We start from the raw sequence: 25,862 nt of genomic DNA, 5'->3' as shown, positions 1-25,862 counted from the left end.
ATGTAAATCTATTAGCTAAACACGTTAGCAAAATACACCACTATTCTAACTCCATCAGTTTCTTACTCCTTCAGGTGCTATCACCAATTCGGCTCAACTAAGATATTGATATCCACTAACCAAGAAAAAACCTCTTCAGATGACAGTCTGATAACATATTCATGGTATAGGATAGTTTTTGTTAGAAAAAAGTGCATATTTCAGGTAGAAATCACAGTTTACAATTGCACCGACCATCGCAAATCGACTAGAATTACTAGATAGAGCAACGTGTATGACCAATTTACTCATCATAAAACATTTCATAAGAATAGACAAAGCATAGCAATGGAAAGACCCAGATCTTGTGATTCCAGACAATATTTCAGATTTTCTAAGCGTTTTACAGCGAAAACACAATAAATCGATAAGTTAGCATACTACATGTGAAAACGTTACCAGAGCATCGATTCCAGCCAAAGAGCGCTATAACGTAATCACCGCCAAAAGATATTAATTTTTTCACTAACCTTCTCAGAATTCTTCCGATGACACTCCTGTAACATCATTTTACAACATACATATACAGTTTGTTCGAAAAGGTGCATATTTAGCCATACAAAACCGTGGTTACACAATAAAAATACTAGGAAATCAAGCCTCAATATGTCTGACGTCATCTATCAGAGTGATCTAGTTTAATTAAAAGCTAATCATATACTTGACTAAAAAATACAGGGTTGACAGGAATCGAAAGACAAATTAGTTCTTAATGCAACCGCTGATTTACATTTTTAAAATTATCCTTACTTTTCAATACAGGGTTGGCCAAGTGAAGCTATACCAAACAAAATGGCGATGTATGCGTTTAAAATATTTCGACAGAAACACGGTTTATCATATTAAATATTGCTTACTTTGAGCTGATCTTCCATCATATTCTTGGGCAATGTATCCTTTCTATGTTATAAACGTCTTTTGGTCGATAGATGTCCTCTGTCCTTCGAAATGTCCACTAACAACGACCGAGACCGCGAAACGTTCCCAAAGCTAGAAAGTGCACGACAAATAAATTCCTCAGAATCGCACTAAACGGATATAAATTGCTATAAAACGGTTAAAATTAACTACATTCTGATGTTTTTAACAACTATAACGACTGAAAACATGACCGGAGAAATATAGCTGGTTAGAAAACGATTTGGAACGAGGCAGGTCCGTTGGCCTTCACGCTTGAGGCGCACGTTGAGAAAGGGCGGTCTCTGTACATTTTGGTCATTTATAATGGCTGTGAACGTCCCATCGATTTCATTGAAAACGTGATGACGTACAGACACCCAGAGGAAGACGTAGGCAGTGTCGGTTTCTTCATAGCATTCACTGTGGCCTTATAAACAGACCCCAGATCAGAGGTAAAAATTTCTGAAATCTGAACCCTGTCATGAAAAGTGCTGTAAAAATTGTTCTGTACCACTCAGAGACAAAATTTCAACTCCTATAGAAACTATAGACTGTTTTCTATCCAATAATAACAATAATATGCATATTGTACGATCAAGAATTTAGCACGAGGCAGTTTAATTTGGAGACCCAAATATGCTAATGCGGAACAGCACCCCCTATAGTTGCAAGAAGTTAACACAATTACCTCTGTCCACTCACTGTTCTTGACACCCGAAAGAAGTGTCAGAACTGCCATTAGCAGTATTTTGGAGACCACACAAGTGACTTGGAACCCCCAGACATTACAAATGTCTCTTTTTTGATACATGTATTCTCTTTGTGTGTATACTCCTTAGGGTAACCCTAGCCTACCAACTCTAAGGTGTTGCTGTTACTCCTCTAATTGTCTATGGATTATATTACTGGAGCATTGCATGCTTCAGTTGGTCTTTCATATTCGTTTTAAACTAAAGGAACATCCTGTAATAATTTATTTCCCTGTGCTCAACTGATAGCATAGAAATCACCCAGAGAGAGGTGGAGAGAGGGAGTGCTGACATGTTTTAATTACTGGAGCCCTAGATTTGAGGCAGAGGAAGATCTGTTTGTATGGGCCTGGGGTTTATGAAGGATGTTCCAGTTACTCGCTTCTCCCACACAGTTTTTTTTTGTTTCTTTCACTGACTTCTGCATTCCCTGTGTCTGTCTGTCTGATCTCCTTCTTGGCTATAACAAGCAAATCACAGAATGTGAGTCTCTTTACTAGGATAAAAAGGATCCTGTGAATACATGAATGTTTCTATGCCAAATAATTAGAAAATTATTCAGTTGTTGTTGTATTGTATTGGTAGAAAAATATTTATTAGTGACTTTGGTTTTGTTTTGAAGAGTGGGCCTTTGCAACCAGCCATGAGGGGGCAATCTTTACTGCATATGATGCTTAAGGGCTGATGGTAGGTTAACAAGCACAGCCACATTTTTTAAGATTTCAATCCCAGTACCTTATACCCCTCAGATCCCGTCTTCACAAAACAGATGAGCATGGAGATACAGGCATAAATACATAATGTAGGCATAAAGAGGTGCGTCAAAATACTCTAAAACTTGCCTCTATGGCCTCTCAAGGACCCACACCATATGTCCTCACCTTAGCTCACTGATACCCCGACATCATGGCAGTCACTACACTTACACCCAGACAGGTAGGGCAACCCAAGGGGATGTCTAGAGTGAGGGATATGGGGAAGGACCAGATTAGAAGAAGATTGAACATTTACAGTTAGCGGTTTAAATGCGTGGTAGAGTGCCATAGGATGAGGGGATTTTATCTGGCTGGGGAGAGGGTCTTTGTTTAGCAGAGGAGCCTCTGGTTGAGGGCCATTTGACTGCTCTGCTCGGAGCGCAACGTCCAATTGGTTGGTTTAGAGAAAGAGCTCTAGGGCCAGAGATTACACTGCAGTGCTGAGGCGTCATTCTGCCTAAGAACCTAGGGGAAACGCAAAGAGAGAGAGAAAGAGAGAGAGACTGGAAATGACAGCCTCTTCTCATCATCAGCTTTTCAGCTCCTTCAAGCACCTGCCACGGAACTCCCACTGACATGCTGATGGCCTCTCTTTTTCTTCCTCACCTTCCTTCCAGCCCTACTCTGCTTCCTCTCTTCCTCTTGCCTCACCCTTGCTCTCTACATCTGTGGTCTGTTCTCAATGCGATTTAGATGTAGTTACACTGGAATCTGTCAGAATTGTGAATGAATAGAATGTCATTGTGGATCCATTTGGGTGTTTCAGGATATTCTGGTGAGTGTTACAAAATACATATTTTGGGTGAACTCTGGGGAGTGTTGACAGTTGAATTCTGGTGAGAAATGTTTTACATTTTATAATGTCACAGTTTTTTTCACCTCCTGTCTTTAACACTTTTATGACACGTTTTACACACAATATACAATATATAAGTACGTCCATTAAGTAGTAACGTAACGCAGAAGTGTGATAAAGCATGTTTCCTGCTTCAATGTATTGCCAAAAGAGCTGTATGTAGGGGTTGACAGTTGCTCTAGTGTAGCAAAATATATTTTATTAATAAATTATATTAACATATATCAACCAGAGATTTAAGTGCGAGCGTTCGTGCTCTGTTGAAAGCACTCTGTGTCGTTCTTGTGAGAACAGCTGAAGGCGGTTTGGATGAAACCATATTTTTGGAGGAATCAGAACATTGTCTCCCTTATCATTTACAATGTTGACATGTGCCCTAACAGCACTGTACAGACCACCACCACACCACACTGCAATGGTAAGGCTAAAGCTAATTTAACGGAGCTGTTTCAGCCATTTTGGATCACCACACTAGTATGCTAATGAGCTACAATACAAACCATGTTAGTGCATACCAAATTGGCTCATTGGTCCCATAGCCACTGAATTGATCTGACCACCATTGACACTCTTCTGGCTAAAATGAAAACAAAGTGTGTGCATTCCACTGGTTATCTACTCCCAATCCCAAAGAGGATATAAGATAAATGCTTCAAAGATACAGTATCAACACTTGGCAGAAGCATGCATACAGTATCTGTTGGTGATGATATTCCCTGTCAGGAATTTCCATATGTTGGGAATTTCCACATGTTGGGAACCCCCCATCCCCCACACACCTCCCCACCTGTTTCCTCTATACTGGAACAGGATTCAGTGCAGAGCTCTCTGTTTGTAGGAGACAATTTATGTGTGTGTGTGTGTGTGTGTGTGTGTGTGTGTGTGTGTGTGTGTGTGTGTGTGTGTGTGTGTGTGTGTGTGTGTGTGTGTGTGTGTGTGTGTGTGTGTGTGTGTGTGTGTGTGTGTGTGTGTGTGTGAGGGAGAGAGAGAGAGAAGGAAATAGGAGTAACCTAGTAGGAGTTAATTGAAGAGGGGAAAAGCACCTGTGAAACTGGACATACTGTTCCTACTAATTATCTAGCAGCTGGTTTGAACCAGTGTTCGAGAGGAGATGGGGGTGGTGGGGCCTAAAACAATGTTGTACTGTTAACAAGGACAGCAAGGCATATTATACTGTACCTCAGCATGCTGTGTGTCCTGAGGATTTAAATGTCAAATGTTTTTCATGCCATGTTATGGCACTCCATAGTTAGCATTAATATATTCAGAGGCACAGATGTCCCAATAGCCACATGCAGAGGCAAAGTTGATCCTCTCTCACCCCCCGCCTCTTTCCTTCCATGTACTAATTGAGACCGTACCTACTCAGCCTCAACTGTTGTTCAACAAGAGGCTATGATATGCTCTGGGGAAGTCATGAAAGTTGAGGGTATAGAGACTTTAGACTCTACTGTAGACCAGAGTGGGATAAGTCATATGAATCCTAACGTTTGAAGAGTGTTACAGTATATTCTCCAATAAATATATCTGCGAGAAGAGGTTTAGGAACCTGTTTCAAAATAGGCTAGTACCTTGATGGTTGCTGGTTCAAACCATTGGTGGTGAATATTTTTTCTTCTGTAAATATGTAGTTCAATAAGTAAATAATTAGTAAACCTTGAAGAGTGTCCCTGGACAGTTATATCAGAAACACATCTGCATATCTGATGTTCCTTGGAGATTTGGAGGGCATCATTAAACAATCCTGATAAGAACTTGTCCTCATTGTTTCAACCAAACTGCCTACCTAAAACATCTCTTTCACTGAGAGAGGAAAAAGCTTGGAGGACAAAAAAAAAATCGAAGAAAATATGGTTTCCTCTGTTCTCTGTCTTCTCTTTGGTTTTGGAATAAGATAACAATGTGGGCCTCCTCTGTCTGTTCCCGTGTCTGTCTGTATTGCAGAAATTTTAGCTTCGCTGTGACTCATTGACTCTGCAATATTTACAGTGTTTTGAACAAATGTTTAAAAACTTTGGAAAATTATGATAATTACAGAGGTGAAGAATTATATTACACTTAAACAAACAAATATATCAGAATATCTTCAACTGGTGTCTCAGGGATGATTGATATCTGTGTGTGGAGGAAATGTCCTGGTAAGGATGGTCCCTGTGTAGACTGAAGACTAAGTGTATGGTTTAGACTACACTGTGTTCGTTTCAAAGACATAAGTCCAGCACAAATTTGAATCTGGATATCAACTCCATTGCTGGGACTGATATTCATCAAGAACTATGGGCTCTTTGGACACTACAGGGTAGCGACCTAATGTTTTTGTATCTGTCAGAAAGCAATGGGGGAAAAATGGCCCAAATCCTTAACAAGCCCAAAGGAAGATAAAGAGGCCACAGGGTAAATGACAGTCAATGGAGGGGAAGAGAGACAGAAAAGAGAAGGACAAAGAAAATGAGTGGCAGAAATGCTATGGTTGACCTTTTTGTATATTCCTGTCTTTCTTTTGTTTGTTATTGGTGCAACTAGAGCAATAGAAGCAACTGTTGTGTCATAACATGTTCTCCATTTATTTGAATTATATGTTTGCCCCAAACACCATTTTAATTCTGTGTTCTTAAATAAGACCAGCTGATATGTATGACAAACAACCCATCTCTTTCCTCTCCTTCTCCATCTCGGCAGATCCCAGGGAGGTTGTGGTGTGCATGTGTGTGGTGAGTGTGTGGTTGTGAGAGAGAGAGCGCCAGCGCTCCCACATGGCCTCCATGCAGGACGGGCTGAACTTCACGTCTCCTACCTACGGCAAGGTCCTGCTGCTGGGTGCCATCGCTGCTGCCTCAGCCTTCATCGTCACCATCCTCATCGTGGTGCTCTGTGTGGGCTGCCAGAGGTGAGATGAGTTAATGTGCATGATCATGTGCACACATGGATATACACACTTTTATGAGTAACGGAGTTAAGACCTCTTGGGGCACGGATCCCTTTAGCGGGATCATTTTCATCAACAACCGCTGAATTGCAGAGCGCCAAATAAAAAAATAAATAAAAAATAAATATTTAATTTCATGAAATCACAAGTGCAATATAGCAAAACACAGCTTAGCTTGTTGTTAATCCACCTGTCGTGTCAGATTTTTTAAATATGCTTTACAGCGAAAGTAATCCAAGCGTTTGTGTGAGTTTATCGATCACTAGACAAAACATTACAAACACCTAGCAGCAATGTAGATTGGTCACGAAAGTCAGAAAAGCAATAAAATTTATCGCTTACCTTTGATGATCTTCGGATGTTTGCACTCACGAGACTCCCAGTTACACAAGAAATGTTTATTTTGTTCGATAAAGATTATTTTTATATCAAATAACCTCCATTTGTTTGGCGCGTTATGTTCAGAAATCCACAGGCTCAGGCAGGTCATGAAGGGCAGACGAAAATTCCAAATAGTATCTGTAAAGTTCGTAGAAACATGTCAAATGTTTTTATTATCAATCCTCAGGTTGTTTTTAACATAAATAATCTATAATATTTCAACCGGACGGTAAACTATTCAATACAATAGAGAAAGAAAATGTTGAGCTACCAATTTCGCGCACAAGAACTAATCAAAGAACACCTGGCTATCCACTGACGCGATTTGATAAATCTCGCTAATTTTTCAGAAAGCTTGAAACTATGTCTAAAGCCTGTTCACAACCTGTGGAAGCCATTGGAAAAGGAATCTGGTTGATATCCCTTTAAATGGACGAAAGGCAGGCAATGGAACAGGGATTTTTCAAAATAAGAGGCACTTCCGGGTTGGATTTCCTCGGGTTTTCGCCTGCAAAATCAGTTCTGTCATACTCACAGATAATATTTTGACCGTTTTGGAAACTTTAGAGTGTTTTCTATCCTAATCTGTCAATTATATGCATATTCTAGCATCTGGGCCTGAGAAATAGGCCGTTTACATTGGGAATGTTCTTTTTCCAAACATACAAATTCTGCCTCCTAGCGCCAAGAAGTTGAACGTACTGTAAACTCAGTCCACAGCTAGTTTGTAATTTTGCCGATCTAATTAGATATCTTTTGATAGTTCAAATGGTCGGTACGTTGTCAAGGAGGATGGTTACGTGTGCTAGCAAGGCAGAGGTCCTGGGTTCGAGCCTCTCGGTCTGAGCCAAATCGGAAGGAAGTGGTATTCGCTTAGCAAGCAGCGTGACGTCCGTAACACCTGTACGAATGCACGCACACGCACGGACACAACTGTTTGCATGTTTATAATACATTAACTGTTGTGTTTAATATAGGAAGGGAAAGACGCATAATGTCTCCAGTGAAAGTGGGAAACACAGGTTGATGGACATGGTGAGTCGTAGAGATCACTCCAATAACCACATTTAACACTTTAGGTAAAACATGGATACATTTAGCATTCACAAGCAATTGATAAAAACATTTGTCTGTTTGTGTGTTGTTAGAGTATACTCAGGCAGTCAAAGCTGCGTTCCATCAGCAAGTCGGACGGTGAGATGAACAAGCTAAACTGCAATGGCAAAAGTGAGTAGAACTCTTAGGCATAAGAGTGTCACTGTTCAGCTCAGTTTGTAGAAATATTCACCACATAACAAACAATGATCCTTACCACTTTTACAAGGCTTTTTTTCATATACTGTAGGTGAAAGAATGCCAAACTTTCTGGTTTCCATGTGTCCTGCAGAGTCATCTAAAAAGAACCGTCCGTCTAGCATGGACCTCCTGCCCAGCCGCCGGTCCAACTCCGACCTCCGCTCCGGGGGAAGGACGCTACCCCAGATCCCCTCTGGCACCGGAGAGGACGGGGAGCACACCTACTCTGAGGTAGGTCAACGCTCCTCCCCAAAGCGTGGCCCTGATAACAACCTCTACGCCATAGTGGGCAGGGCCGGAGAGACCGACACCCCAGCCCCTCCGGCCGTCCCAGCCAACACCCCTGCTCCCCCTGATCTAGATGGGGATGGTTTGAATGAACCGCTCCCCGAGCCTGAGCCCATGCCCCAGGCTATGGCTCATCCGCAACCCCCGGAGACGACTGCAGAGTATGCCTGCGTCCGGAAGCTCCGGAAGGTGGACAAGGCTGTCCCCCAGAAGAGAGACAGCGGGACCGATATGGGGGAGGCACCGGTGCCGCCTCCCCGCCACGCCCCACCATCACACCCTGCCCCGCCTCCGCCACACCCTCACAGCATGAAGATGCCCCGGAAAAACGTGGATGCTTTCAAGCTGCCCACCTTCCCCAAGGTTGGTAGAGAAATGGCTGATGGTACAGAATGATAAAGATAAAGTTTGTTCATGTAGGAAGTCCTTGCCAAAGTCATACCTTGACGAAGGCAATGTGTTCAGAAATGTTAATTCATTTCACTGCATTTTTCTGCCTATTTGTACGTGTCCTTGCAGTTCCCTACATGTATTACTAAAGGCTGTATTTGTGTTTGTTTATGTGTTTTGTAAAGAGAGCAATGAAAGTCGATTTCTCCTGATGCCTCTTTGCAGCTCAAGCAATTCTGTTAAGAGCTAAACATTTAATTGTAATGTTTAGAGCCAAATGAAATGCATTTATATGTCTGTTTGCACACATTTCCTCTCTCACGGCCCATTTTAAAACCTCTTAAGGATCGGACTCTTTTTTTCAATTTGCGCCTAAAGTGACATACCCAAATATAACTGCCTGTAGCTCAAGACCTGAAGCAAGGATATGATATTCTTGATACCATTTGAAAGGAAACACTTTGAAGTTTGTGGAAACGTGAAATGAATGTAGGATAATATAACACATTAGATTTGGTAAAAGATAATACGAACACAAAAATATGCGTTTTCTATTTAAAAAAAAGAGAAAGGCTATATATCCAGATAGGAGTTTATGTGTAATTTAGATATTGGCCACCAGATAACAGCAGTGAGTGTGCAAAGTTTCAGACTGATCCAGTGAAGCATTACATTACTACACTATTTTTTTTATCAAGTCTGCCAGGAGTTTGCCCAAATGTGCCCGAATTGGTCAATTGATACATTTTCAAGTACATAACTATAGAGAACATACAAAAATGCTATGATAATAAAAATGTTAAGTTTACACACATCCAGGAATGTCAAACATGATGGATAATTACCTTCCCTTCAGAAAAAACACTAACCTTCACACATCTACAGTTGATGTCGGAAGTTTACATACACTTAGGTTGGAGTCATTAAAACTTGTTTTTCAACTACTCCACAAATTTATTGTTAACAAACTATAGTTCTGGAAAGTCAGTTAGGACATCTACTTTGTGTATGACACAAGTCATTTTCCAACAATTGTTTACAGACAGATTATTTCACTGTGTCACAATTCCAGTGGGCCAGAAGTTTACATACACTAAGTTGACTATGCCTTTAGACAGCTTGGAAAATTACAGGAAATTATGTCATGGCTTTAGAAGCTTCTGATAGGCTAATTGACATAATTTGAGTCAATTGGAGGCGTACCTGTGGATGTATTTCAAGGCTTACCTTCAAACTCAGTGCCTCTTTGCTTGACATCATGGGAAAATCAAAAGAAATCAGCCAAGACCTCAGAAAAAAATTGTAGACCTCCACAAGTCTGGTTCATCCTTGGGAGAAATTTCCAAACGTCTGAAGGTACCACGTTCATCTGTACAAACAATAGTACGCAACTATAAACACCATGGGACCACACAGCCGTCATAGTGCTCAGGAAGGAGATGCATTCTGTCTCCTAGAGATGAACGTACTTTGGTGTGAACAGTGCAAATTAATCCCAGAACAACAGTAAAGGACCTTGTGAAGATGCTGGAGGAAACGGGTACAAAAGTATCTATATCCACAGTAAAACGAGTCCTATATCGACATAACCTGAAAGGCCGCTCAGCAAGGAAGAAGCCACTGCTCCAAAACCGCCATAAAAAAGCCAGACTACGGTTTGCAACTGCACATGGGGACAAAGATCGTACTTTTTGGAGAAATGTCCTCTGGTCTGATGAAACAAAAATAGAACTGTTTGGCCATAATGACAATCGTTATGTTTGGAGGAGAAAAAGGGGGCTTGCAAGCCGAAGAACACTATCCCAACTGTGAAGCACGGGGGTGGCAGCATCATGTTGTGAGGGTGCTTTGCTGCCGGAGGGACTGGTGCACTTCACAAAATGGCATCATAAGGAAGGAAAATGATGTGGATATATTGAAGCGACATCTCAAGACATCAGTCAGGAAGTTCAAGCTTGGTCGCAAATGGGTCTTCCAAATGGACAATGACCCCAAGCATACTTCCAAAGTTGTGGCAAAATGGCTTAAGGACAACAAAGTCAAGGTATTTGAGTGGCCATCACAAAGATGAGCAAGGAGGCCTACAAACCTGACTCAGTTATACCAGCTCTGTCAGGAGGAATGGGCCAAAATTCACCCAACTTATTGTGGGAAGCTTGTGGAAGGCTACCTGAAACGTTTGACCCAAGTTCAACAATTTTAAAGGCAATGCTACCAAAAACTAACTGAGTGTATGTAAACTTCTGACCCACTGGGAATGTGATGAAAGAAATAAAAGCTGAAGAGACACCATTTGAATATAAAAATAGATTTTATCAAACAAAACTATGGTACATTTTATCTCTGGGACTCTCAGGGTGACAAATCAGAGCAAGATTACGGAATGTAAGTACATTATTTACCTTCAGAGGTGAATGTATCAAACCAGCCGTGATGAAAGTGTTTTGTTGTTGTGCACTCTCCTCAAAAAATAGCATCGCATTTTTTCACTGTAATAGCTAGTGTAAATTGCACTGGTGTAAAGTACTTAAGTAAAAATACTTTAAAGTACTACTTAAGTATTTTTTGGGGGTATCTGTACTTTACTTTACTATTTATATTTTTGATTACTTTTACTTTTACTTCACTACATTCTTTAAGAAAATATTGTACTTTTTACTCCATACATTTTCCTTGACACCCAAAAGTACATTTTGAAATCTTAGAAGGACAGAATTTTTTTCCAAATCATGCACTTATCAACAGAACATCCCTGGTCATCCCTACTGTCTCTGATCTGGCGGACTCACTAAACGCACATGTTTCGTTTGTAAATTATGTCTGAATGTTGGAGTGTGCCCATGGCTGTCCTAAATGGTGCCGTCTACTTTGCTTTATATAATGAATTTAAAATGACTTATAATTTTACTTTTGATACTGAGAAATAGGCAGCTTACAATGGGAACGTTATCCAAACATAAAAATTCTGCCCCCTAGACTTGTATACTCCTTAACAGAGGGGAGCAAAAAGGGATTTTGAACAGTAAGCCTGAAACATTACTTTTCATTACAGTCCGCCAAGTATTGTACAAAAGCATTGTTTTATTTGTTTTATTTTTGTGTTTCATCTTAATCATATGTGAAGTTGACAACCTATTCATACTGTTCTCTGATTGGCTGGCAGGAGGCAGTGTTCATGGGTAATGGAGAGCAGTACATATGGAAGCCTCCAGAGGATGATGACATCACCATGCTCCAAAACAAACCGTTAGGCCCTCTGAGTCCTCACAGTGGAGAGAACATACAGCCTTCCACTGCTATGGTGAGTATGTATGTCATTACAAAGTACTGTATGTGTGTATGGTGTTTATCAGTTTGATTAGTACTGAGGGTTGTTCTGTGCTGTGTGGTTTACAGGTTGCAGAGATGTACTCCAAGGTATGCAAACCAGGCAAGAAGAAGAGAACTGTTCCTGCGTCTCCTCCAGCAAACATTGGCTTCCGGACCTTGGGGCGTGGTGACCGGGACCGGGAGCGAGATGGTGGGTTCAGTGTGGTGGTCAAGCCCCAGACCTGGGCCCCGCAGGAGGGGAAACCCGTCAGAGGAGCCTCTGCCACTCTGGAAGACCACTGTTATGAGTCCATCGAGACGGGGGAGGAGTGCGACTCCACTTATGAGCCTATGGAAGGTGGTGGCGGTTGGAAGCGAGTTGGAGGAACCGAACGGCCTCCCAACACCTGCGCCACACTCAGGCCCAGGAGGAAGAAATCCCATCAGCCCTTGCAGCAGCAGCAGCCTCCCCCGCCGCCGCCCACACAGCAGACCCCCAAGTTACAGCACCTTCCAGCCAAAGCCCTGCTGCTGCCCGGGGAGAACCTGTACGAGAGCATTGGGGAACTGAAGCAGGGCGGAACTGCCAACTCCAGCACCACTACCATCTTCACCTTCAACGACGGCATGGAGATGTATGTCACTGGGCTCTAAGGCTGTGACCTACCTGACCTCTTACCTCCTTCCCAGCATTTAAAAAGACCACGGTCGGGAAGAGCTGGTTGAGCCCCTCTCATCCTCACTCACACATACTGTCTACATTACAGTCATAACTTCCTGCCTTTCAGAGCCTAGGGCAAAAGGGTTGGTCAGTGGTTAACGGGCTGAAGAGAAAGTCCTTTGCTGGGTCAAACCCCTATCTTGAATCCAAAGGTAGTGATGAGAAATGAGCACAAAACTATTACAGAGAAATCTGTAGGATGGTAGCACTATTTTAACAATGTGCACAGCACAATTAGTGGGAAAATTGCCTAAATTCTTCCCCCATTTTAGTGGGTAAAATCATAGAAATAAACTCAGCAAAAAAAGAAACGTCATCACTGTCAACTGCGTTTATTTTCAGCAAACGTGTAAATATTTGAATGAACATAACAAGATTCAACAACTGAGACATAAACTGAACAAGTTCCACAGATATGTGACTAACAGAAATGTAATAATATGTCCCTGAACAAGGGGGGGGGTCAAAATCAAAAGTAACAGTCAGTATCTGGTGTGGCCACCAGCTGCATTAAGTACTGCAGTGCATCTCCTCCTCATGGACTGTACCAGATTTGCCAGTTCTTGCTGTGAGATGTTACCCCACTCTTCCACCAAGGCACCTGCAAGTTCCCAGACATTTCTGGGGGGGAATGGCCCTAGCCCTCACCCTCCGATCCAACAGGTCCCAGATGTGCTCAATGGGATTGAGATCCGGGCTCTTCGCTGGCCATGGCAGAACACTGACATTCCTGTCTTGCAGGAAATCACGCACAGAACGAGCAGTATGGCTGATGGCATTGTCATGCTGGAGGGTCATGTCAGGATTAGCCTGCAGCCTTAGCCACATGAGGGAGGAGGATGTCTTCCCTGTAACGCACAGCGTTGAGATTGCCTGCAATGACAACAAGCTCAGTTCGATGATGCTGTGACACACCACCCCAGACCATGACGGACCCTCCACCTCCAAATCGATCTCGCTCCAGAGTACAGGCCTTGGTGTAACGCTCATTCCTTCGACGATAAACACAAATCCGACCATCACCCCTGGTGAGACAAAACCGCGACTCGTCAGTGAAGAGTCCAGCGATGGTGGGTTTGTGCCCATAGGCGACGTTGTTGCCAGTAATGTCTGGTGAGGACCTGCCTTACAACAGGCCTACAAGCCCTCAATCCAGCCTCTCTGGACCCTGGAGGGATTGTGCGTTCCTGGTGTAACTCGGTCAGTTGTTATTGCCATCATGTACCTGTCCCGCAGGTGTGATGTTCGGATGTACCGATCCTGTGCAGGTGTTGTTACACGTGGTCTGCCATTGCGAGGACGATCAGCTGTCCGTCCTGTCTCCCTGTAGCGCTGTCTTAGGCGTCTCACAGTCCGGACATTGCAATTTGTTGCCCTGGCCACTTCTGAAGTCCTCATGCCTCCTTGCAGCATGCCTAAGGAACGTTCACGCAGATGAGCAGGGACCCTGGGCATCTTTCTTTTGGTGTTTTTCAGAGTCAGTAGAAAGGCCTCTTTAGTGTCCTAAGTTTTCATAACTGTGACCTTAATTGCCTAGTGTTAGTGTCTTAACGACTGTTCCACAGGTGCATGTTCATTAATTGTTTATGGTTCATTGAACAAGCATGGGAAACAGTGTTTAAACCCTATACAATGAAGATCTGTGAAGTTATTTGGATTTTTACGAATTATCTTTGAAAGACAGGGTCCTGAAAAAGGGACGTTTCTTTTTTTGCTGAGTTTATAATTCATTTCCATGGTTAAAACAGTGTTATTGTACTGGCATTTCTGGAGCCCTAGTTTACGAACGAGCACAACTTTCAGTTTTCTCCCTATGTAGCACTTAGTCTGTTTATGGCAGACCTTTCCCCCAAGTTGGTCGATGTGTGATTCAGGAAGGAATTAAAATAATAATATAAAATAAATTAATATTAATCAAAGGACTTGAAAGCTCAGGGACAAAGAGTCAAATTATGAGAGAATAATTAACTAAATTGCAAAAATGTTGGCATTCTTCCTAAAAAAACCTACGAATTTTGACCATATTCACAGATAAAAATACCAGATATTTTTCCCTTTTCATTTGTTACATATCACATGGACTGTCTCCACTACCATCTGTAAATTAAGTGTTTTACTTCAGTTTTACTGTTTTTACTTGTCAATCCTTTTCCTGCACTTTGCCTGCTTAATGTTGCATGCTAAAAAAACTCTAACAAAAATCAAGCACTGTCATGTGGTACCGAAGAACATTTATTTTGTTTTTTTTACTGATTGTTTGGTTGTTATGTTGCTTTGTTTCTCTTAGAGAGCACAATGTCATTCTAATTCAGGATAGCTTTGGCTACTAGGAATCTCTGGCAATCGTTACTCTCAAGTTGGTCACTGCCTTCGTCTTCAACACAGAGAGGAAAGGATACTACTATCTGAACCACAGGGGCCATATCATGTCAAGGGGACATACTGGTGAAGTCTACACAAATCTAATAGCTCCATCCTCAGTCTCAAAACTGTGGCTCAATCAAGATACTGCTTCAGCCTCACGATGGTGATTTCACCCTCCTAACCTTTGAACGCAGGTGGAGTATTCATTAACAGACTCTCTGTAGCGATCTCATCACTACACTGATGAACATTTTTATGTCCTCTCAATTGCCAGTGATATCCTAAATGAAAATAAAAAATTCAGCTGTGCAGTGACAACAAATGATAACGATACAACAGAGATATTGTAAAGGAGCGTATCTGAAGTATAACACAAAATGTAATCTCAACCTGGACACTAAAGAACTTCATTTGACCAAATATACCCAGCACATAATGTGGTTATTATTCTGTATGTTGATGCAATGTGTACGTGAGTATGTTACAAAAAGAGAAAGAATAATAAATATATAATTGGTGTCAAGAAATCTATCTTTTACTATTTATGTTTGGCTGTATTTTTGGAATGACTTATCTGGTGACAAAATTGCAAAGCAATGAAACAATGTGAATTTTGATGTTTTATTTTATTTTCCCAAGCCATTTAAGTTATGGTGTGTTATTTGAAAAGCCCAGCTAAGTTTTATGTGGCAGCTAATGTTGTGTGTTTGCTAATCAGACTACAGGGTCTTGTACTCGAAGCGTGTAATTAAGTGCTAAAAATGCTAAAGATTGTAATGTTTTATATCAAGATTACTATTCATGAAAATGTCAGTCAAGTTTATACTTTTGTAATAAAGTGGCACTTTGAAAAATTGTTTTCTCTAAGCTTCACTTAAAAATATATATAATCTAAACATGTACCTCATGTGCCTTTTATTAGACGGGATTAACTCCCCCAGAAGGTAATAATTATTTGTCCAACCATGCCAGCTAACTTCACTAGACCACAGCACAGTCTAAAGCTGTCCCTCCATTGAACTCTTTGTCATATGCGCTGTTCATGATCTGTTAAGATATTATAATTATGCCTATTACAACATCATGATCAAAGCATTGCCATATAATAAAGACACAAATCAAGCACAGGCTGGGTTTAGACAGGAATCCCAATTCTGATATTCTTTCTACTAATTGGTCTTTTGACAAATCACACCAGATATTTTTCGAAGCTGATCTGATTGGTCAAAAGATTAATTACTGAGAAAAAAAAGATCAGAATTGGGCTGCCTGTCTAAAAGCAGCCATAGTAGGCAAAATAATATAAATCAATATCAAACTGCTCCTGAAACCAAAGGCAGCTCTGAAAAACATTGGTGGTGACTAATGGAAGACAAACGTTCTACAATCGGGCTACAGATTTATCACAGGAAAACATGATTTAATTGGCTATTAAGGCATTAAGAAAGTTGGATGCATTCAAGTAGATGTTTATAATTTTTGTACACTTATTTTACCAGGTAAATTGACTGAGAACACATTCTCATTTACACCAACGACCTGTGGGATAGTTAAAGAGGAGAGGAGGGGGGTGAATGAGCCAATTGGAAGCTGGGGATGATTAGGTGGCCATGATGGTATTAGAGCTAGATTGGGGATTTAAGTAGATGTAAGTAAGGGTGACTGTTTCCTAAATGATAATCTGACATTCACTTTATTCCATAATTACACTCTAATAACACATGCATTTCCCAGAGATAAATGTTCAAATGTGGCGGCATGTGTGTGTGTGCGTGCGTACAGAAGGGTCTGCGTCTGACTAGCTGGAGAAAAAAATAGGTCACCCTTAAAACAAAAAGCTTACAGTCAACATCGCAACCGTCTGCTGAATTTTCATTGGTGGGCTTGTCTCCATAGTAACAGGTTAACCTTGAGGCAGTAGTCACATGGGCAGGCGAGTCTTGTGCTGTCTTGGAGAATGCAACATGCATTGCATGACATCCATGATCACAGCCACCTACTCTGTGAGGGCTATCACAGAGAAATATTGTGATTATAAATAAACAAATTCCCCACAAAACAATGTTCTCTCATAACTCTAAATGTAGGCTATGCTTGTCAGAGGTAGAAAATATAATGCATTCAACATTCATACATATGTGTGTACTATGTTAGGTAAAAATGACTACAATAAACGTAACGTATTAATGTATGTCAAACCCTAAAAAATTGGGGTAAGATAGATACAAAGATATCTAATATTTGGCATTTAGCATCAAACATCAGCACATGTCATGATCTCTTTGTTCAGGTGAAGATCATTCTCGATTAATTGCTAGTGACTGTTCTCTCAATCATGGGTGGAGGATTCAATACCATTTCAACTCAACACCTTTCAAATTGCAATACCTTTTCAAATACTTGAAAATAATGGGCAATTTCCAGTACATGATTTGTAATTTCACTCAATAAAAGGAATGGACCAATTGCAGACCGTCATATGATTTCTAGTGTGGTTTGAGTATCTGGGTGCACACACACAACATGGCAACACAGCAACTAAAATTGAACAATGCTTCCCCCTACAGGTTAGGAAGCTTCACTACCAAACTTTCAATAATCTATTTAATATAAAATTGCCAAGATAGCATAGCAATTGTCAAGATAGCATCCTCTTCAGAAGGGATGAAACTGATTCAGTTTCATGTAGCCCCATATATAAACATGTTCTGCTTGAGCAGTCCAGAACTGAACAATACAACTGTATAAATAGAACAATAATCCCTCCATTTAAATCTTGTAATACGTACCATAAAATAGAATACAAAATGTCTTGCTGTACATAAATGGGAGTAATGTCTTGTTTATAGAGAACCATTTGTTGTGTCTGTCTATAGCAGCTAAATGGAATCTGACTGGTGTTGCTGGTTAATCATGCCCTTAACTAGCCTTGTTAAACCAGCCTGATTATCACAAATTCACAGTATGGTTTCACAAGGCTAGCCTTTAACCTTGTGTTTCACAGAATCACGTTCATGTTTGTTGTTTGGGGCGCTCCTGTTCCTCATCGTCACTCCAGCCTGATGATCCACCATCTGTCCCAAAGTAGCGGTCCCCAAAGTCCCCTGTATTGACAGAAAACACAGAAATATAGAGTTAAATGACATGGAGCAACACATCAGACATCACCGCGAAGAGCACATTACTGAGATGGATTACAGAAAAGTGTAGTCATTGAAGCAGAATTCTAATTAAATAGGCCAATCAACATTACTGACTTCCCACTGGGCAAAAACTGGTTGAATCAACTTGGAAAACTAAAATGGATATGCAAAAAGTCATCAATGTAAGGGCATTTCATATTTTCTTTTCTTTCACCCAACTTTTAACCTAAATCCAATGACATGGTGAAATGTTTTATTGATTTCACATTGAATTCACGTTAGTTGACAACTCAACCAAATGTATATCAAAACTAAACGTTGAACTGACGTCTGCGCTCAGTGGGTTACAACAGGAGGGAGTGGTTTGTACTAGTGTATGGGGTAAGACATGTTAGCTATATCAATGCCAAACCCACCAATCCCTGGAATGACTTGCAGGAAGTCATCAACACTCTTGTCCACAGCTGTGGTGATGATTTTGACCTTGGGGAAGGCGTAGGCCACCGAGTGCACCCCCAACTCTGCCATGAGCAGAGAGACCAGCGCAATGTTCTCCTCCTGCACCTCGTGGTCCTGCATGGACACATCAAAACACATTTAGTGCTATGGCCATCACTTTAAAACCCAGCCATTTAGTATGGTTAGTAATATCATAGAAATACAACTACTAATTATAATTCTATGGTTATTATAGCAATGAGTGATTCATCCTGAAGACAGGGGCTCTCTGTTATTATGGGATGGGGATGTACATTACTGCCCCCTTACCAATAGGACCCGTACAGCCATCATGGCTGCAGCGCCTGTAGACACAGTGCTGTCCATTAGAATGACATGGTCTTCGCTGATGTCTTTTGGCAGACGCAGGTAATGCAACTGGACAGGGATGAAGGAGAAACAGGGTTACCACAGAGATACGGTCAGGAAGAGGAGGCAGATCTTGTTACTAGGGAGACACCCAGTGAGGTGGATATACGGTAAGTGTGACTTTTCTAAATAGGACCACTTCTCCTCTCTTCAGCCAATAAAGATCTATTATATTCTGTTACTTTCTAAAGTACCTCTGGTTCTCCTGAGTCCAGGTTGGTCTGGATGAGGATCTTGCCGATGCGGACATCCTTACACACAGCCCTCAGAGCAGGCTCCATGGTCTCCCCTGCCCGCAGGATAGACACACCTGTGATCTGGGGGGAGGAGGATGGAGCTTCAGCATGGTGACAAACACACAAAATCCATACTACTAGAAAGGAATACCAAACATAGTGCAGGGAAACAGGAGTAGTGTCAATGACTGTACAGTACCCACCCCTTTTCCACTGAAGCTTCTCTTCCCATCATACTCCTGGCCCTGTGGGGTCTGTACCGTACATGGCTGTTACATGATACAATAGGGATGAAGTTAGCGACATTATGTCTAATCATATATAACAAAATAACATATTACAGTAGAATACACTATAAACATTGGTAAATAATGTCCACATACCTGAGAGGGCAGGAATGTTAGAGCATGTTCAATAAGGAGGCGCATCAACCTCTTGGAGTAGAAGATGAACTCGTCTCGACTGGTCTCCTGATTCCTGGATTACACAAATTAGTTGAAGGAGAATGAGAAAAAAAAGAAGTGTGTGTTGGTTCTAGACTGGCTCTATTTGAACGTGATCTGACCTGATGATGGTATGCAGGCCTTTAACCTGAGGCGTACCCTCCAACACACTGAGGGTCTGGGGGAGGGGCTGAGTCTGCTGGGCCGAGGCCAGGACCGCCCTGGAGGAAACAATACAAAGGAGAATACATTTGAATAGGTGACAATGACTAGACACTGTTCTGCTCTCCCACTAGTTCTTCAATAAAAGGAGTCCATGTAGTCACCCTGAGACACCTGGTGGGGGTATTGTGAATAACACCACTACAAAAACTCAAATACGGGGGAGGGAGTGAGGAGGTGTAAGATGTGTAAGCCTACCTGACACTGAGCTCACGCTGCACAACGAGAGAGAGAAAGAGACAGGGAGAGAGATCGAGACAGAATGTACAAGAAGGTGAATGAAACAGAGAGAGAGAGAGCGAGAGAGAGAAAAAGAAAGAGCGAGAAAGGCAAAGAGATGTCAGTCACTCATCCCCTCACAATACCTCTATAGATACTCTAGCATTCTGCCACTGTGTGGCACCATCTTCTCATGCACTGCAGCTCAGAAATATTAAGAACACATTCCTGATATTGAGTTGCACCCACCCCCTCTTTGCCCCCAGAACAGCCTCAATTCGTCAGGGCATGGACTTTACAAGGTTTCGAAAGCGTACCACAGGGATGCTGGCCCATGTTGACTCCAATGCATCCCACAGTTGTGTCAAGTTGGCTGTTCTTTGGGTGGTGGAACATTCTTGATACAAGGGAAACTGTTGAGCGTGAAAAACCCAGCAGCGTTGCAGTTCTTGACACAAACCGGTGCGCCTGGCATCAACTACCATACCCAGTTCAAAGGCACTTAAATCTCTTGTCTTGACCATTCACACTCTGAATGGCACACATACACAATCCATGTCTCAATTGTCTCAAGGCTTAAAAATCCTACTTTAACCTGTCTCCTCCCCTTCATCTACACTGATTGAAGTGGATTTAACGAATTTAGGTGACATCAATCAAGGGATTATAGCTTTCACCTGGATTCACCTGGTCAGTCTGTCATGGAAAGAGCAGGTGTTCTTAATGTTTTGTACGCTCAGTGTATATACAGTCTACTGAGTATAGTGTTCTGTTGCTCACACACCTCCTCCATCTGCTTGTGGACATGCTGGACAATCAGGTCAATGGCCACCATGTTACCACCACCTGGCAGAGGGAATCATATTTTCACTTAGAAACAACATATTTTAATTTGGAGAGAAACATTTCAGTAGCTCAAATGGCTACCTCATAATTAACAATATCTGCACAGAATATCAGCTATGAAACAATAGTATATCAGCAGGATATATATGCCTTCATATTGGTATTAGCTGCCAATGGCTAACAAATATTATATTGAGATCGGCAGATGCCAAAATGCAGAATGCAGAAATATTGCACTTTTGACCTTTCTAACGGGTAGTGCTCCATCTCTCACCTCGTGGCACAACGATGTCTGCCAGTCGAATGTAGGGTTCAATGTACTGCTCAAACGCAGGCTTCACAAACTTGTTGTACTGCTTGATGACCCCCTCGATGTCCCGCCCGCGCTCTGTGATGTCCCTGCGAAGCCGACGTACCAGCCGGATGTCTGAGTCAGTGTCCACAAAGATCTTCATGTCTAGGAGCTGGAGACAAACAGAGCAGCAATATAGCACTATGTTCCTGTACCTTGCAGTCACAGATGACTCAACTGATTCAGTAAAGAAGTCATAAACATGTGATGATCATACAGCCTTACCTCCAAAAGCTCTTTGTCTGCAAAGGACATGATCCCCTCAAAGATGACCACACTTGCACCATACACAGTTTTCTACACAGGGAAAAGACAGACACAACAGAAATGCTCAGAACTGCAACAGCTGCCAGTTATACCCTTCTTCTGTTTATTTATGGTGGATAAATATATCAGGAGAATCTAGAATTCTCCCTTGGTACATGGCCATTCGGTTCTGCACTCACCCAGTCTTTCTGTCTGCCGTGTGTAGTGAAGTCATACACTGGGATCTTCACGCTCTTGCCCTGTTTGAGTCTCTTAACAGTGGCAACTAGCAGCTCAAAGTCAAACGCCCCTGGGTGGTCAAAGTTGTAGTCGTTACTGGTTGCCAGGGTCTGCTCCTCAGGGGTCAGAACCTAGGGGGTACAGGAGAGCAAACTTCAGGGAAGGATGGACACAGAAACACAATGGGATCTTTCATAGGGTAAAGGGAAAAGGTGAACGTGTAAAAACAAAAAGTTGTAATGCTGCCTACTCATGTAGTGTGTGCTCATGTAGGTTACTTTCTAAATGTAATCCATTACAGTTACTAGTTACCTGTCCAAAATTGTAATTAGTAATGTAACTTTTGGATTACCCAAACTCAGTAACGTAATCTGAATACTTTCATTTACTTTCGGATTACTATCCCTTTAAGAGGCAGTAGAAGAAAACAGACTTGTGGTCAGACTTGCTCAGGTGGAACAAACCTAAACTTGTGCCTTTTTTCATGCTGAATTGAATGTCATTGAGAAAAGGTGTCAGGGCCTCCCGGGTGGCGCAGTGGTCTAGAGCACTGCATCGCAGTGCTATGCTGCGCCACCAGAGTCTGGGTTCGCGCCCAGGCTCTGTCGCAGCCGGCCGCGACCGGGAGGTCCGTGGGGCGACGCACAATTGGCTTAGCGTCGTCCGGGTTAGGGAGGGTTTGGCCGGTAGGGATATCCTTGTCTCATCGCGCTCCAGCGACTCCTGTGGCGGGCCGGGCGCAGTGCGCGCTAACTGAGGGGGGCGGGTGCACGGTGTTTCCTCCGACACATTGGTGCGGCTGGCTTCCGGGTTGGAGGCGCGCTGTGTTAAGAAGCAGTGCGGCTTGGTTGGGTTGTGCTTCGGAGGACGCATGACTTTCGACCTTCGTCTCTCCCGAGCCCGTACGGGAGTTGTAGCGATGAGACAAGATAGTAATTACTAGCGATTGGATACCACGAAAATTGGGGAGAAAAGGGGATAAAATTAAAAAAAAAAAAAAAAAAAAAAAAGAGAAAAGGTGTCATAATGTATTTTTTCAGAAACATCCTTTCTGTATTTAAATCTAATCTATGAAGTAATCAACATATTTTTCAAAAGTATCTGTAATCTGTTTACAATTTGTTGCTGGTAACGTAACTGATTAAAGCGATTTTTTTTTGTAATCAGATTACATGTAACCGATTACATGTAGTCAGTTACTCCCCAACCCTGTGTGTGTGTGTGTGTGTGTGTGTGTGTGTGTGTGTGTGTGTGTGTGTGTGTGTGTGTGTGTGTGTGTGTGTGTGTGTGTGTGTGTGTGTGTGTGTGTGTGTGTGCGTGATTGCGTTTATGTGTGCATGTGTGTGTGTGCTTGCATGTTGAGTCCATGGGTTAGGGGCATGTTGTTCCCTGGTGTTCTATAAACAGACATGATGGAAGGAAGAAGGGAGGGAGGGGGAGGGGATTACCCAGGCTGTGGACAGTCTCTTCCTCATGTGCTTCACATGTGATTAACATCATTAAGAGGGAGGGATTGTGGGTAAGCTCATTCATACAGTATCACGAAGGTGTCTGTCAACAAGTCTGTTGTGAGGAACGGAGAGGAACTCCCCTTAACCTACAGTAGCATGTCCAGATGCTAAATCTCAAGCAAGCCAAATGAATGCCAGTCTCTCACCTTGTAGAAGGAGTCCATGGACAACAGCACTACCCAGGGGACATCCAGAGCCTCAATGATCTTATTGGCCACCGTGGTCTTCCCTGAAGCACTGCCCCCACACAACCCTGCACAGACAAACACACATGTATGTTTAAGTACAACAACAAGTCATACAATAAGGAAAGACCATTACAACACTCCACATACAACATAAAAAATTCACAATTAACACTACACACACTGACAATTAAATAAGGCATACACCCATAACGGTTGTACCGATGACGAAGGCCTCTTTGGACTGTGCACCGTGCTCATCATACCAGGGGGGTCTGCCGGCTGTGTAAATGGTGCGTGTGCCGGTGCGAAGCAGGGGAGGCTCTGTCTTAGTCTGGGATGTGCTTTTCCTGCGTGGAGCCGTGATAGGAGAGCCAGGCAGGAGCCGATCTAACGAGTCTTCCCCACTACCACTGTGAAACAACAATCATCATATCATCATTAACCTGTTATTAACATAGAGCTTTGGGTACAATTACAGTACAAGAAAAAGGAGGGACGTTTTTTAGGAGTGTTATAAAGTACTATAATGGTCCCTTTCGTAGGTAACGTCACTGATAAGGTTTATACCAACACCGTCACACCCTTGTTTACTATCAAGCTCAACTGAAGGTTAAAAACCAGCTTAGCGGTTACATCAGACTCTAAATACAAATTTAGTACTGTTTAGGCTCCACTAAAGCCCCAACATAAAAATCTTGATTTGTTTCAACATATGTTTTTGGTAGATAGATCCTGCATTTCCCTGTACCTCTCATCATCAGTATGTCTCAACTGACATGGGATGGAACAACTCATAACAACTCCCTCAACACACACAGGCTTCCACAGCCCTGTCTGTGTTTTCTTAGTGCTCACACACAGGCAGCATCCATTCCAATAAGTATGCACCACTATGTAAACAGACCACTTACCTGCGGGTCGTCATGGACCAGCAGCCTGAGATTCTGGCTCCAGTGTATGCAGGCAGAGTCATATCTGCAGCGAAACAGGGAGGGCTGGCTGCTCCAGCTCAGGCCCAACAGTTACAGTACTCACTACAGTACTCACTACTAACACAGTAGAGCTCACACAGGCTAACGCTTACTGAGGCAGCAAACGTGGTCAAAGTTAACCCCCATAGAAAAGAGATTACAATCCACCTGGCGGACTTTAGAGGGAGACCTGTTTTACAATCTACCCACTGAATCTAGCCTCTCTCTTAGGTTCCTCTTCTCCTATCTCTTCCCTAATCTCAGCTCAGACCAGAGTAAGGAAAATGTCACCAATTCTCTCCTTTTACCTCTCCACTTTCACCTCCCTCCCTTGTCTAAGTGTGTTTAAGAGGATCACAGAGTTGGTGACTGTTATTAATAGAGGCCTGTTTACACCAAGACGCCCTCTGCTGATCTTCCTCTTCACGTGCATAGTCTCACAAGTGAGCCAGACCTCTCAGTACCGTATTAGAATGGCTGGAGTAAGTCGAGGCTACCAAGTGCAATGCTCCAAGAGGAAGGACGTGCAGGCATAGTACTGCAGGGTGATCATGCTCCCAAGTGTTTGCCTGATTACGACTCTGTCTCTAACCTGCGCTCAGTTGCTGTTTTATCATATTTGTCACAGTTTTTCCTTGCACAATGCCAGGGCACTGCATTTCATTCAGCATGTGTCCATTGATGGCACAAATTTGTTTTACCATTGTGTAGGCTACCTAGTTATTACTATAACAAACTACACACACTCAAATACTACACTTTTAGCAGATACATACTGAGAGCAGAGCAATGCAATAGCGTCATGCTGTTGTGTTCTGTGCTAGATCCAAGGCAGATGTCCATTATTAGACTGATCCTATTACGCGACTGCTTGGTGACATACTTTATTGGCGACGGCAGAGCAGCTGACACACAGCATTAAAATTATCATTGGTAAATGATCAAACTTGATATCCGACTCAGTTAACCGGTATTTGAATTCAATGTATAAAACTTCAACATTCTATGAATCCCAACTTGACTGTGTGTTTATGCGCAGGTGGGACGTTACAGCTAAGCAAGCCACTGTGAGCTCTGGGAGGTCAAATGATGCCGTAGTAAATTAGGCTACAACGAAAGGCATAAATGCAATGCAGTGCTCAGCACATAGTCATATATTTCAGACTTCGTTTAAACAACATCAGCTAATACAAGGTATAAGAATGAAATAGTCTATGCTGTAAGAACCAGTACCTGTCTGAGCGCGATGACATTTTCTTCCCGCTGCACTCAGCTTCCTCTCGCTCTCTTTGGTGCCGGCTGGTGGACAGCGCCATGTATTCAAGAGGATTGTGGGTAATGTGGTTGATCTTCACCAGTAGTGGATTGGAGTCACAGAAAAATCATGTAGGCCATTGTTAAATA

General features: G+C 42.4%; 2 protein-coding genes across 2 annotated transcripts in view; one reads left to right on the top strand and one right to left on the bottom strand.

Moving 5' to 3' along the window:
- The window catches only part of LOC139557519 (phosphoprotein associated with glycosphingolipid-enriched microdomains 1-like), an 18,792-nt gene extending 2,961 nt beyond the window's left edge, over window positions 1-15,831 (top strand). The window contains exons 2-7 of the mRNA XM_071372467.1: window positions 5,979-6,186; window positions 7,584-7,641; window positions 7,755-7,833; window positions 7,994-8,553; window positions 11,744-11,881; window positions 11,977-15,831. Coding sequence (XP_071228568.1) covers window positions 6,053-6,186; window positions 7,584-7,641; window positions 7,755-7,833; window positions 7,994-8,553; window positions 11,744-11,881; window positions 11,977-12,543 — 1,536 coding nt within the window. The 5' untranslated portion in view covers window positions 5,979-6,052 and the 3' untranslated portion in view covers window positions 12,544-15,831. The remainder of the gene's footprint in view (window positions 1-5,978; window positions 6,187-7,583; window positions 7,642-7,754; window positions 7,834-7,993; window positions 8,554-11,743; window positions 11,882-11,976) is intronic.
- LOC139557518 (uridine-cytidine kinase-like 1) lies at window positions 15,825-25,774 on the bottom strand. The gene is made up of 15 exons (XM_071372466.1): window positions 25,692-25,774; window positions 23,707-23,897; window positions 23,446-23,552; window positions 21,749-21,919; window positions 21,528-21,599; window positions 21,225-21,414; window positions 20,889-20,950; window positions 20,084-20,100; window positions 19,786-19,884; window positions 19,604-19,697; window positions 19,424-19,489; window positions 19,179-19,301; window positions 18,886-18,993; window positions 18,534-18,690; window positions 15,825-18,078 (listed from the first exon to the last, which is right to left on the bottom strand). Exons 1-15 carry the CDS (start codon window positions 25,772-25,774, stop codon window positions 17,987-17,989), a joined length of 1,632 nt encoding a protein of 543 aa, XP_071228567.1. The 3' UTR covers window positions 15,825-17,986.
- Window positions 25,775-25,862: the final 88 nt, after the last annotated feature.

Source organism: Salvelinus alpinus, chromosome 28 (genome assembly GCF_045679555.1).
Source record: "Salvelinus alpinus chromosome 28, SLU_Salpinus.1, whole genome shotgun sequence".
Taxonomy (NCBI): domain Eukaryota; kingdom Metazoa; phylum Chordata; class Actinopteri; order Salmoniformes; family Salmonidae; genus Salvelinus; species Salvelinus alpinus.
The sequence above is the reverse complement of the archived record's forward strand: the minus strand, read 5'-3'. Positions and strand labels throughout refer to the sequence as shown.

What these genes read in the sequence shown, in the direction of transcription:
- LOC139557518 (XM_071372466.1), bottom strand. Translation starts at nt 25,774, where the DNA reads ATGGCGCTGTCCACCAGCCGGCACCAAAGAGAGCGAGAGGAAGCTGAG. An exon ending in GGCCTGCATACCATCATCAG is followed by an intron (nt 19,698 to 19,785) that starts GTCAGATCACGT and finishes TGTGTAATCCAG; the next exon opens with GAATCAGGAGACCAGTCGAG. An exon ending in GAAGCTTCAGTGGAAAAGGG is followed by an intron (nt 19,302 to 19,423) that starts GTGGGTACTGTA and finishes TCCTCCCCCCAG; the next exon opens with ATCACAGGTGTGTCTATCCT.